At 48.4% G+C, this 13,445-nt stretch overlaps 1 protein-coding gene and 1 pseudogene across 1 annotated transcript; both read left to right on the forward strand.

Moving 5' to 3' along the window:
* Nucleotides 1–796: 796 nt before the first annotated feature.
* LOC127760043 (uncharacterized) lies at nucleotides 797–2,214 on the forward strand (annotated as a pseudogene).
* Nucleotides 2,215–7,488: 5,274 nt separating this feature from the next.
* LOC127760052 (ent-isokaurene C2/C3-hydroxylase-like) lies at nucleotides 7,489–8,202 on the forward strand. The gene has a single exon (XM_052284266.1). The coding sequence runs from the start codon at nucleotides 7,489–7,491 to the stop codon at nucleotides 7,969–7,971; it is 483 nt and encodes a 160-aa protein (XP_052140226.1). The 3' UTR covers nucleotides 7,972–8,202.
* Nucleotides 8,203–13,445: the final 5,243 nt, after the last annotated feature.

Raw genomic sequence — 13,445 nt, forward strand, 5'->3', positions numbered from 1 at the left:
TATCCAAATCCTATCATCTCTACTGTAATCTTTTTCCGCGCTAACTATCGGAGACGGACTAACGCACACACGCACGAGAGTGGAAGAGGGAATCGCAAGATTGACGGACGAAAATAAGTGTGACGAAAGAAAATTTATGAATCTTTTAATTAGTTAAGATTAAGATTTTTTTAGTGCTGACATCAAAATCACCATAACTATTCTACTACTCCGTATTATAGAAATTGAAGATGATTTTGCCAGTGCTTTGGTACACCATATGTGTATGAGTCGGTTTTAACGGTATTGAAAAATACAGTTCATTCGCTTTTGGAAATATAGATCCGTATTTGAGTCAGGTTTTAATTTCGTTCGCTTTTAGACATACATAAGGAGTCATATAAAAAATCTTTTAAAAAAAACTCGTATACTAAGTTGACATAATTTAATCTCTTTAAAAGAAAAACCTGCATATTAACTTGATATGATTTTCTAGAAATATATATATATATATCAGGCGAATTCTCGCGGTACGCTGAAACGGCGATATATTCAAGCGGTTGAAAAGGTAGCTGGGCTGCAAAATACTATCCCTTGGGAAAAGCCCATAAGCTGGTGTTTGGGTCTTGAACAGGATTGATACAACAGATATGTCCATAACAAGAGCTATTCAACACTAATCAACCGTGATAGCCTTTCCATTAACAAGCCCTAACCCTTGCCGTCATTTTTTTCTAAAAAAAAAAAAGAAAAGAAAACTCGCCGTCACGATTCGGAACGTCCATCCTTCCCTCCGCCGATGCAACAACCAACCGCGATGTCGTCGTGGTCGCAGCCGCCGCCGCCGCCGCCGGTGCAACTCAGCATGCAGTTCCTCCCTCCCCAGCCGGAGCCGGCCGCCGCCGCGCGCACGTCCATCTGCTGCACCTGCGGCGTCCCCATGGCGCCCAACGCGGCCAACACGTGCGCCCTCTGCATCCGCTCGCGCGTCGACATCGCGGCGGGGGTGCCGCGTCACGCCGACGTGGTGCACTGCCCGTATTGCTCCTCCTACCTCCAATCTCCGCGGCTCTGGCTCCGCGCCGCGCCGGAGTCGCCGGAGCTCATGAGGTTCCTCCTCCGCCGCGTCGACCGCCACATCGCCCGCCTCGGCGTCGCCCTCGCCGCCGCGGAGTTCGTCTTCACCGAGCCCCACTCGAGGCTCCTCATGCTCCGCCTCCGCCTCCGCGGCGAGGTCCTCCACGGCAGCAGCGGCGGCGTCACGCTGGAGCAGGGCCACGTCGTGGAGTTCGCCGTCCACTACCGCCTCTGCGACGCGTGCGCCATGACGAGAGCGCGGGCTGAGCCCCCCGACCAGTGCGGCTAGACCGCCGTCGTGCAGGTGCGGCAGCGCGCGTCGCACCGCCGCACGCTGCTCCACCTCGAGCAGCAGGTCGTCGCCCACGGCGCCGCCGGCGACGCCCTCCGCGTCGGCGCGGCGCGCGGCGGCGGCGGTCTCGACTTCTTCTTCGCGTCGCGCTCCCGCGCCGCCCACCTCGTCGACCTCGTCACCTCGCTGTCGCCCGCCCGCGTCGTCGCGTCCAAGCAGCTCGCCTCGGCCTCGCACGACACGAGGCACACCTTCGCCGTGGAGCTCTGCCCGGTGTGCCGCGACGACCTCGTCTTCCTCCCCAAGGAGGCGTCCCGCGACCTCGGCGGCCTCGGCCCCATCGTCCTCTGCGTCAAGGTCACCAACGCGCTCGCGCTGCTCGACACCACCACGCTCCGCGTCGTCCACCTCGGCATCAAGGAGTACGACAGGTGCAGGCTCGAGCCCGTGCTCACCAGCCGGCAGCTCGTCGAGTACGTCGTTCTCGACGTCGACCACGAGCCGGCCGCCGGCGACGGCGTCGCGTACGCGCAGGTCGCGCGCGCGTCGGACCTGGGCAAGAACAACACCATCTTCACCGTGAGGACGCACCTCGGCCACGTCCTGAACGCCGGCGACCACGCACTCGGGTACGACCTCTACGGCGCCAACGTGAACAACCATGACGTCGAGAGCCATGGCTGCCGGATGCAGTGCTTGTCAAGAAGATCTACGAGAAGGGTAGTCGTAGGAAGCTGCAGGATGGTGGCGGCTGGAAGCGAGACGGCGATGAGATGGAAGAGATCGCCATGGGAATCGGGTGCATTGATCTGAACCCACCTGACGAGAAGGAGCTTGATGAGTTGCTCGAGGACCTCACGATTTGAGGATACTACTGCTACATCTACATACATATATAGTTGCGTTTATTTTCTACTAGCAATTGGAAGGTCCTTTTGCCTTTGTGAACGACTATTAACTTTCACATTTCGGAAATAAATAGAATCATATCTGAAATCTCAATTACTTCAGATAATGTTACTGAATTGGCAAGTATATATATATATATATATATATATATATATATATATATATATATATATATATATATATATATATATATATATATATATATAGTGCAGGTTGCAAGTGCAAAGAGAGATTCAGATGAGTGAATGTGCCGTGAAATTGCTACTAGATTGAATGCATTGTTAGCAGATTGCCACAAATGTTTTGCAAGATGTCGCATGGTTATATTGGTTGATTAAATTAAGAAAATTTTATTTCCTAATAAGCCGTTTTGGTTTATTAGGAAATATGGCCAACTGATGAAGCTTAAAGTGATAAATAACCAACCAAAAAGATATGATGGGTCCGATATATCAAGATTATCCTTATGTACAGAGTACACTCATGGTGAGAATTGGAATGTGTTCAATTAAAATGGATATGAAGCATTTTCAAAGGAGGCAGTAGGGTTTGCATGTGTTCATAGGGGTGAGTGCGCGTGCGTTATGAGTGTCTGCATTGTACTGTGTAATTCTTAAAAAAAAAAAGGAGGCAAACTCTGATAAACCACTTACTGGAAAAACTGATATATCAAGATTATCCTTATATACACTCACGGTGAGGACGCATCCGATTTAGATGTGCAACCAGAATTAATTCATTTGTTAATGCACTCCCGCTACATATAAACGTCATGTTAGCTTTCACGCTATTTTCACTCTTAGCTAGTTGGATTTCTCGCGCAATTATAACAGGGCTATGTAATTTAACATAATAATGTTTGCTTGTTTACATACAACTTTACCAATCAATCTTCATCTTTATAACCTATATATATACCTATGATGATCAAATTGTGCTATTATTTTTCTTTTTCTTCAATAAACATGGTAATATCTTAGGAACTTGGACTAAAACATGGCTCCATCACCCTATTTTAATAATATAATCAATAACTAGATAGATACTTATTTTTTTAACGTTGGATTTACTCCAAAACACATTGTATGTAAGGTTTTGGGGGTTGGAATAGAAGGTGAGTAGGGATGTGTTTAAGAGGATGGCATGGCGCGTACCACTTGCAACATGCATGACGTAGGTGGGTAGTGGAAGTGGTTGGGTATCGCTTAGCGCAAGGCAACAATAGTCGACTTATTAGGTAGTTATGAGTAATAGTGACTTATATAGCGGCGTAGACTGTAGAGAGAAAACCTTATCGAAACCGGAAAAACAACTAGTGTGATGGTATAGCATGATAAGTCGACAATACGTAGGAAAGGTACAGTGAAAGAGATGCGGGTGACGGCAGCTCTTTGGCAACGTAAGCGGCACCATGTGTAGGTATATATAAAATGGTGAGATTGAAGAAGGGGATTTTTTTTTTTAAGAAAACTGGGTTTAATTTGGAGCAGCAGTGATTGAACGATGATGGGCCTGAGATTTTTCTGATTTTCTTTCCTCAAGATAATATGGGCCTAGCCCATGTATACCATTAAAATGGAACGTTGGTGGCTAGGGTTTCGAGGAAAAGATGGTGTCGTGAAAGAGAGAACGTCCGTCTGATGTTGATCCAACGGCTGCAAATTAGAGTGGGTGATCACTGAACATGCCAGTTATAACCAAGACAAACCTCTTTAAATTTCAGCGACGCGCTCAAACACTCACCTGCGCCGCAAAATTTTCAGACACGATCTCGATATCGTGTCTGCCATGGCGGCGGCGCCTGACTGGTCCATGCTCCCCTCCGACCCCATCATCCGCATCGGCGACTGCCTCCTCGCCGCCGACGACTTCGACTGCTACGACAACCTTCGCCTCGTCTGCCGCATGTGGCGCTCCGGCACCGACGACCCGAGGACGGCTGACTTCGAGGACGCCCGCTTCCTCCCCAAGAAGCTGGCCATGCTCGAGCTCGACGTCAACCCCGGAGACCACCGCGCCGCCGCCGTCGCCACGTTCGTCAACCTCGACACCGGCCGCTTCCTCCGCAAGCGCGTCCCGGGCCTCCGCGGCTGCTTCCTCGTCGCCGTCACGTCCGCCGCCCTTGCTCTCCGACGCGGCGCCGCCACACGGGACACGCGTCCTCAACCCCTTCACGGGGAAGATCGCCCGTTTCAGGGCGCCCATCCACGCGGAGGAGGAGGTGAGGGAGGTGGCCGTGACGACGTCGCCGCTCATGGTGTTCGTCTCGTGGTACCAAGGGAGGTCCGTGAGGTGGGTTGATCAGGACACCGAGGGCTTCCCCGATGTAATGGTCTATTTCCCCGACAATTTCATGAACCTGACGCCCTTCGCCGGCGAGGTGTACGTCACCAACCGTGGATCCATCGTATCCACCGTCCTCCTCACCGACGACGACGAGGAAGAAGAAGAAGAAGGTGAGCAGCAACAAGGTGTTCGTCCGCAACCCCGCGCCGCGGACACCATCGAGATGATCCCCATCATTCCTGTGCCACCACCAGCGGTGAAGCTGTACGCCTACTTCCACCACCTCGTGGAGTCTGCCGGCGAGCTGCTGCTCGTGAGCGTGCTGTGGCGCGTGCACATGGTGCACAAGGTGGACACCGTGAACAAGGTGTTCGTCCCGGTCCGGAGCCTTGGCAACCGCTCCCTCTTCGTCAGCCAGGCCAGGAGCTTCTCCGTCGACGCCGACAAGTTCCCCACCGTGGAGGCCGGATGCGTCTACGTCGTGGAGCCGGGCCCGGCGACGTACGAGCGTTTCCACCTCGCCGACGGGAGGCTGGAGGAGGCCACACCAATGGTGAACAGGCGCCGTGCTGCTGAAGGAGAAAGCTGCGTCCTTCCTCTCACCCTGGAGCAAGTCATGGTGACCTACTGCGTCGACACGGAGAATTATTCCGAGCTCGAGATTGCGCTCGACACCGATGATGACGAAGAGTTCTTCCTGCCTGAAGCTCAAGGCCACGGATCGAACTGATCGATCCGGCCAGATGGTGATATCGATCAAAATATGGGTGAAAATCAAGAGTGCTTACGATATAATTTTCAGCTCCAACTAAGTCCTGATGATATATGATCCTCTCAAGCTAGTCTCTACATATTTCATGTCGTTTTCTTCAATTGTATTCCTTCTCTGTTCGATGAGATCGATACTGTGCGATCTCGTCTTGTTTGCTTTTGCATCCAGAAAAACATGTCATTCGCTTAATCCGTACTATTTAATTATTTTTTTAGCTTCGCTATGCCTTGGTCAAATGTTACAAAAAAGAAGTTCGTATTGGTGTTACCATGACTTTGCACTTCAATTAAATCTCGTGATCTAGCGAAGCTACATGAGCATGCAAGATGTACTCCATCTGTTCCTAAATATAAGGGATTTTGATTGGATGTAATATATCCTAGTACAATGAATCTAGACAAGTTTTCTGTCCAAATTTATTGTACTAGGATGTATCATATCCAACCAAAATCCCTTATATTTAGGGACGGAGTGAGTAGCTTAATTGGATGAAGTAAGCCGCGGTCGGGCCGAAGCGCGGCTAAGCTTGCCAATGGGGCAAGATTCACCCCATATCCAATCCACTAGCCATCCCATAAAATCCAAACCAGACCAATCCATTTTCCTCACCAGTCCAAACCGAACCAACCCATTCCAATTATATGGTCTCAATCCACTTTCAAAACCATTTAAACCCACTTCAAATCCACTTCGTCGATCCTTCAGTAACCATGTCGTACTCGCCGGCGGCGACGCGGCTTGGCAGAGCAGGTGCTGCATGGTTGTAGCTGTAGCGTCGTGGCGGCGGCGGAGGACAGGACGCCAGCGCCGTTCTCAGCTGTTATCTTGTCAGCGTAGGCGCAGGCGCAGCGTGAGGCCAGCCAGCTTGCCACGGCAGCAGCGGCCATCTCCCTCATGCAGGTGATCTACAAATACATATATTTTTTTTTTAGATAATGGATTAAACCGGCCTCTACATCATCTACATATACATATACATACATACATACATATATATATATATATATATATATATATATATATATATATATATATATATATATATATATATATATATATATATATATATATATTCTTCTCACTGTAACTCATGGTAGGTATTATGATGATCTCGAATCCTTACGGCTGTGTTCGCATATGCCGGTTCCCATCCCAAATAGTCCGCACGGAAAACAGAGCGGTCCATTAGCACGTGATTAATTAAATATTTGCTAAATTTTTTTCGAAAATGGATCACTATGATTTTTTAAAGCAACTTTCATATAGAAACTTTTTACAAAAAAAAGCATCATTTAACAGTTTGAAAAGCGTGCGCGCGGAAAACGAAGCAAGGGAGTTGGGAACTTGGAGTTCCGAACATACCTGTAGTAGTGTTTGTTTTCGTATTTATCTCGCAGAACTCATGTTCAACACTTTTGTTGTGGCGGCTTATTATCTAATCCCTCCGTCCCAAAAAAACCAACATATCCCCTCCTAGGTTGGTTTTTGTGTGATGGAGGGAGTACTCCGTAGGTCGCTGTCGACAATTCAAAGACTAGTCAAGTAACTAGCCGTGATTGGTGATCTGTCACAGCAGGTTGACACTCAGGACTTCGGCAGCTTAATTGGATCTCGTACAAGTGGACAAATTGTTGCTGGATTTTTATTTTTGTCTCTGACTCTCTGACCATGAGGATATGTACTCTGGTCCACTGAGGAATAGATATCCCCTTATTTTTCATACCATCTAAATACTTATAAATTTTAATATATGATATATCAATCTATAAAATATGTACCTTCAAATTTGATCATCATAAATTATAGAAAAACAAAAAGTAATTAAACTCTAACTCACATATATTTGCTAATAGTTATTTTCTTAATACTGTAAAAGTCATATTTAAATTTGCATATTTTGTGAAGTGGCATATAAAATATTAATCTATCTTGCTATTTTATTTTTAAACTTTTAATAACAAATATATATAAGAGTTTCCTTCCTGATAGATTATAAGAGTTTCCCGTTTCATGATCACACTCTCTTAGCTCTTAGTCCGTCTAAAACTCTAAATATATATTTCTTCCGTCCGAAAATATAAGAAATCTATAATTGAAAGTGACATTTCGTCAAGCTCAAGCTCAGGTCGAAGGCCTTCTTCTCCCGCGAGAACACTATCCTCCCTCCGGGCCCATGGCCACTCCCGGTCATCGGCAGCATGGACTGACTGCTCGGCTCGCTGCCGCACCACGCCCTGCCTGCGCCGTCGAGCTGCTCAGCCCAAGGCGCGCCCGCTCCTTCCGCCGCGTCCGCGAGGCCGAGGCGGCGAGGCTCGTGCGCGCCGTCGCCGCGTCGTCCCCGGCGTGGCCGCTCGTGAACGTCGTCGGCGGCGAGCATGTCGCGGCCATGATGACCGCCGTCGGCGGCCGGTGCCCGCGGCAGGAGGAGTACCTGGAGGAGCTAGGCAAGGTGGCGAAGCTCGCCGCCGGCTTCAACCTGGTCGACCTGTTCCCGGAGTCGCGGCTCGTGCGGGCAGCGCAAGCGGCCCACGAGAAGATCCACAGCATCATGGATGCCATGGTCCAGGACCATCTGAAGGCGATGGGAGGAGCGCAGAGAGGAAGTCGCAGATGGCGTCGTCGACGACGGCGACGGCGACGGCGCCGAGAGGGATGAAGAGCTCCTTGGCATCCTACTGAGGTTTCAGAGGGATGGTGGGTTAGGGATCACTCTCACAAACGGAAACCATCAGCGCGACAGTGTTTGTAATTAATTAAGCATGTTACCATCTTACTCTAGCTCATTTGTCAATGTCACCCGCGAAAGGTTTGTCTCACTCTTTTTGTATTTTGCGGGAAGGTCCTTTTTTTCATGCTAGTTAAATAGTTATAAAAAGGGGCAATTGCGTTCGTGCCCCTACTTTCAATTGCAATTGTGATTTTGCCCTTATTTTTTAGGGTTTACGATTTTACCCCTGTTTTTTAAAAAAGAAATCGCCATTTGCCCCTGGAATGGATGGCAGTTATATGGGTCCCACAATGGTGAGTTAAAGAATTGAAAATGAAAAGAAAAAAAAATGATTTTTGATATATTAGATTACTGCTTTACCCTTGGAGGCATGAACTAACCTAAAGCTCCACCATTCCCTATCCATTCCCCATTTCCCAATCCTAAGAGGAGAAATGACAGGCGGCAGCGGCGGAGGCTCTGGCAAGCCAGTGCGGCGAGGCAAACTCGCGGCGGCGGGGCAAGTCCTCGTGGCAAGCCGGTGGCGGTGGGAGCAGGAGAGCAGCTAGCTACAACCTGCAGGGCGAAGAGGCGGTTGGGTAAGCGGGCAAGGTGAGGCGAGCAGGCGGGCACGCCGGAGCAGCCAGTTGCAAGGCGAGCAGGTAGCACCGGCAGCGGCGTGGCTCCACGAGGGAAATAGGAGGCGGCGACTTCTTTGAGCTTGCATAGTGAGGCAGGACTGTAGGAGGCACCGGCGGCTCCGCATGGCGAGCCGATGAAGGCAAGCAGACCAGCACTGTTAGTGCTCAACAACAAATTTGGAATGCTTGTTTAGCTAATTAGCTTCTTGATGAAAGCATTAATTCCAAATGCTGCTTTTACTTTGTGGTATTTTGTGATGCTTCTTTTGCATGAATACTTGTGCCATTTTGTCTTTGTCATATTATCAAGGTTGCTACAAGTTCGTCAAATATCAGTACAAAACGGGGGCAAATTTCATGTCAAACTCCATCTTATCCAAATAGGGGCAAATACACATTCCAATATAGAGAAGTAGGGCAAATATGCAATAACAAACAAGGGTATATATGTCATTTCATCACTGATTTAACACCGTTAAACTGACCATCCAACCAAGGGTAACATGTTGCTTCGTTTTCAAAAAACAGGGGTAAAATCGCAAACCCTAAAAAGTGAGGGCAAAATCACAATTGCAGTTGAAAGTAGGGGCACGAATGCAATTGTCCCTTATAAAAAAAGCAAAGATAGATTGATATTTGATATATGATCACCTCACAAGTATATATACAAATTCAAATTTGACTTCTTAATGTTGTAACAAAATAATTAATATGATTTAATAGTACCCGATAATAACTTCTAGCTAGTCTAGTTTTGTAAAGTCCTGTGTAGATACCATCTCATATCTATAATTTTAGGGTATCTTGGCTGGCGGCTCTGATACAACAACTATAACTGTTATGTGGGCTATGTCCGAGCTATTGAGGTGCCCTCGCGCAATGCAAGGTAGAAACAAGGTGGATGAGGCATACATATTGGAGGGTCCCTTCAATATTACATGCAATTGGTCATCAAAGAAACGTTAAGATTGCACCTTCCATTCCCTTTGCTTTTCCCAAGGTTATGTACCGAAACATGCAAGATAATGGGATTTGATGTACCCAAACGAGAACGATGGTCATTGTAAATAATTGGGCGATTAGTAGGGATGAGCGATGCTGGGAAGATGCGGAGGATTTTTGACCTGAGAGGTTTGAACATGACGATACCGATTATAATGGTACATATTTTCAGTTTCTTCCAGGTGGTTCTGGTCGAAGGATGTGCCCAGATTTCATATTTGCACAATTTAACATCGAGATTGCACTTGCAAACCTTCTATACCATTTCGTCGATTGGGAATTTCCATGTAGTGAAAACCGAATGGAGTTGGATATGACGAGAATTTAGATAATATATCACTTAATTTGTATGCCTTCTAGATTTTACCATCCAATCTGCATGCCTTGATTAATATAGCACTAGAACTGCTAATTGTTATATTTGGTACCACTTTCACTAATTTCATCACATTTTTTCGTTTCTCACCTGTTCATGGACATTTCTGTCCCTGGCCCCACCTGTCAGGTCCAAATAGATCGAGTCATCGCTCTCCTCTCTGTCCCTGAACCGAGCGAGCGCCTCCCCTCCACCGCCGCCGAGCACTGCCGACGCCGGGCGCCACCACCCCGCCGCCGAGCGCATGCGCCGCCGCCCAGGCCGAGCGCCGCCGTGCGGCACCCCACCGCCCCAGCTCTACGCTGCCACAGCCGGACGCCACCCCGCCACTCCAGCTCGACGCCGCCAGGGCCGATGCTGTCAAAATTTGCAACTGATGAAGATGAGTCTTTAGGTACCAGCTGTAATACACTGATGAAATTTTGCAACTAATGAAAATTTGCTACTGTTATACATACAGATGTTATACACTTTAAATTGATCAATGCATTGAGATGTTTGCCATTTCTTTACAGATACATGCTGTCAAAAAATTGCATCTATCTTATAGCAACACAGTACAACAATTGGGATCATATTTTCTCACAACTGGGTACACTATACATACTGCCAAAATAGTGCATAGAGCCACCTATTGCCATCAGCTAGTGTTACCATCATACACATCAACAACTACTGGAAATATGATCTTCTCTGTGCTGCCTTCTTCCAATTGAATAAATGATAAAAAAAAAACAGCAGCTTTGCCACCATCTTCTTGCAGTGGTCAAAAAACATCAGCTTTGCCACCTCCAGCCGGGGCGGCGCCAGGTGCAGTGGTCGGCGTCAGTTGGGTGCGGAGCTCGGCAGCGGGGTGGCGCCCGGCCATGGCGGCGTCAAGCTGGGGCGACGGGGTGGCGCCCGGCCGTGGCGGCGTCGAGCTGGGGCGGCGGGTTAGCGTCCGGCTGTGGCGGCGTCGAGCTGGGGCGGCGGGGTGGTGGCGCCCGGCGTTGGCGGTGCTCGGCGGCGGTGGAGGGGCGCTCAGGAGAGCGACGACTCGATCTGATCCAAAGAGAGATATATCGGACCTGACAAGTGGGGCCAGGGGCAGAAATGTCCATGAACATGTGAGAAACGAAAAAATGTGATGAAATTAGTGAAAGTGGTACCAAATACAACAATTAGCAGTCCTAGTGCTATATTAATCAAGGCATGTAGATTGGATGGTAAAATCTAGAAGGCATGCGAATTGAGTGGTATATTATCTAAATTATCAGATACGACTGAGTCCGCTGGGTTGACAGCTTCTCGGCTAACTGATCTTTGGCTAAAGGCAACTCCATCGTTGCCACAGCCTAGATTGTTGGATTTCTTGATATTTCTACTAGGAGCTAGCTAGCTGATCTACTTGTGTTTTAAGAAAGAACTTTAATTAATTAGCACCTGGTATTTTGTAACCCATTATAATAAGTCATACATTGTATTTTTTCGGCTGTTATTTTTCTGGCCATGCATGCATGGCTGCAACTAGAAATATCGATCACTGTTCGATTGTGTGCCACAGCCATAGAAACGGAAAAAAATTCTTTGCGGCAGCGTCGCACCAAGCTTCTCGTGCGGCACCGCGCGAACTGCCGACGCGTGTCCATCTACCGCCCGCAAGCCGCGTCTATCGCGATTTTCGTTGGAGCCGAGCCGATGCCTATCGCGACGAGTCCAAGCCGCAGGCCCACACCTTGAAGTCGAATCGTCGCTCTCATCTGCCGCTTCGTATCACCTTTGATAGGCACGGGAAGCTTGATAGGCATGCGGCTGCAGCAACTGCTGCAAAAAATCGCAGTCGGACAATGTCATTATCTTATCATGTGGATGTACTATAGAAAGGTATCATCTTTTTTGAGGGAAAATAAAGAGGCGTCATCATCCGTAACATTATGACTATAGGACCCATTTAGTTATGCATCACCATCATCATTTTCACCTTTTGCATAGAGATGAGTTGTATAACACGTTAAACCAGTGTAAATCAATCATATAGGTACATAGTGTGTTAGCTCCGGCCGTGGCCATTTTGACATATGCAGTTTTATCTTTTACTGAACCTTTTGTCAGCAGTTGGATGTGCATGCATATAAGTGATTGCATGGGTCGTAGCTAATGGGTGCTACAACATGAGTCTACTCCAGGGTTTATATTTTCGTTTTCACTATTTCTATCGGTCCGAAATATTTTTATTTTTTAACAAAATTTGATCAAATTTGAACAGTTTTTTTTCAAAGTCTAAAATTTTGAAACCCCCCAAAAAAACATTTGGCCGAAATCATTTCTTATCGCAGGGTCCGATAAACCCAAAATTTTGGAAAACTCAATTCAAAATTTTGAACCCTGGTATAGACTCTAGACCATGATCTAGATGCAACAAACGCATGCAGTGCTAGAAATCAAAGGCAACAAACGCAAGAATATATTTAAACTTGGCGGTTATTTTTTTACCGCCAAAGAAATTAGTTGGCCACCAAAAAAAATGCGGATTCTTGTAGTAGCTAGCACTACTAAAAAAAGGATTTTTCCGCGCGGTCAAAAAGGGTTTCGCGTGCTAGTGGACGAACCGCACGCACCCGTGTCTGCAAAAATCGCTATTTTTGCATGCAGGTGGCGCACCCGGACGCGAAAACTGATTTTCGCGTGCGGGGTGGTTAGGTTGCCCGCACGCAAAAATAAAAAGCCGAAAAAAAATAAAATCTAAAAAAAACAAAACCTAACCCTAAAGCTATCGTCGTCTCCATCGCCTCCTCGCGGTCGCCGTCGTCCTCGCCAGATCCGTTGCCGCCACGCCTCCTCCCCACCGCCCGCCGGCCGCCGCTAGCGCTGCGCCGGCTGCCACCGCCACTGGATCCACGCGGATCTGGGTGGGGGATGGCCGTCACCGCTGGATCCGGGTGGGGGCTGGTCGCCGTCGCCCGTCGCCACCTTCCGCGCGCGGCCACCGTCTCGCGCCGCTGACACGAGCACGCTGGCCGCCGCCGAGCCACTCGCTGCCACGCCCAAGCCCATCGCCTCGCCTCGAAGTGAGCACGCCTCCCGCCTCGTCGCCTCGCTCGCCGCCAGTCCCGAGTGGCCGCCAAGCCGCTCGCCGCTAGTCCCGGCCACCACCTCGTCGGTGTCGCCGCCGAGCCGCGGAGAGGAGAGGAGAAGAGGAGAGGAAAGAAAGAGATAGAGAGGAGAGGAGAGAGAGAGAGATGAGTGGAAATAAAAGGGAGAGAGGTGAAAAATTTAAAGTGAGTGAGAGGGAAAAGAGGTAGGGGTATTTTTGCGTGTGAACCTCTGCGAAAATAGGTTTATTTTCGCGTGCGGTCCATTTAAGAGGCCTACAAGTGAAAATCGATTTTTCTGTACGGTTCTATTAAGGAGCCGCACACAAAATG

The sequence above is a fragment of the Oryza glaberrima genome, chromosome 1 (assembly GCF_000147395.1).
Source record: "Oryza glaberrima chromosome 1, OglaRS2, whole genome shotgun sequence".
In the NCBI taxonomy this organism is placed as follows: domain Eukaryota; kingdom Viridiplantae; phylum Streptophyta; class Magnoliopsida; order Poales; family Poaceae; genus Oryza; species Oryza glaberrima.

What these genes read in the sequence shown, in the direction of transcription:
- LOC127760052 (XM_052284266.1), top strand. Translation starts at nt 7,489, where the DNA reads ATGGCCACTCCCGGTCATCGGCAGCATGGACTGACTGCTCGGCTCGCT.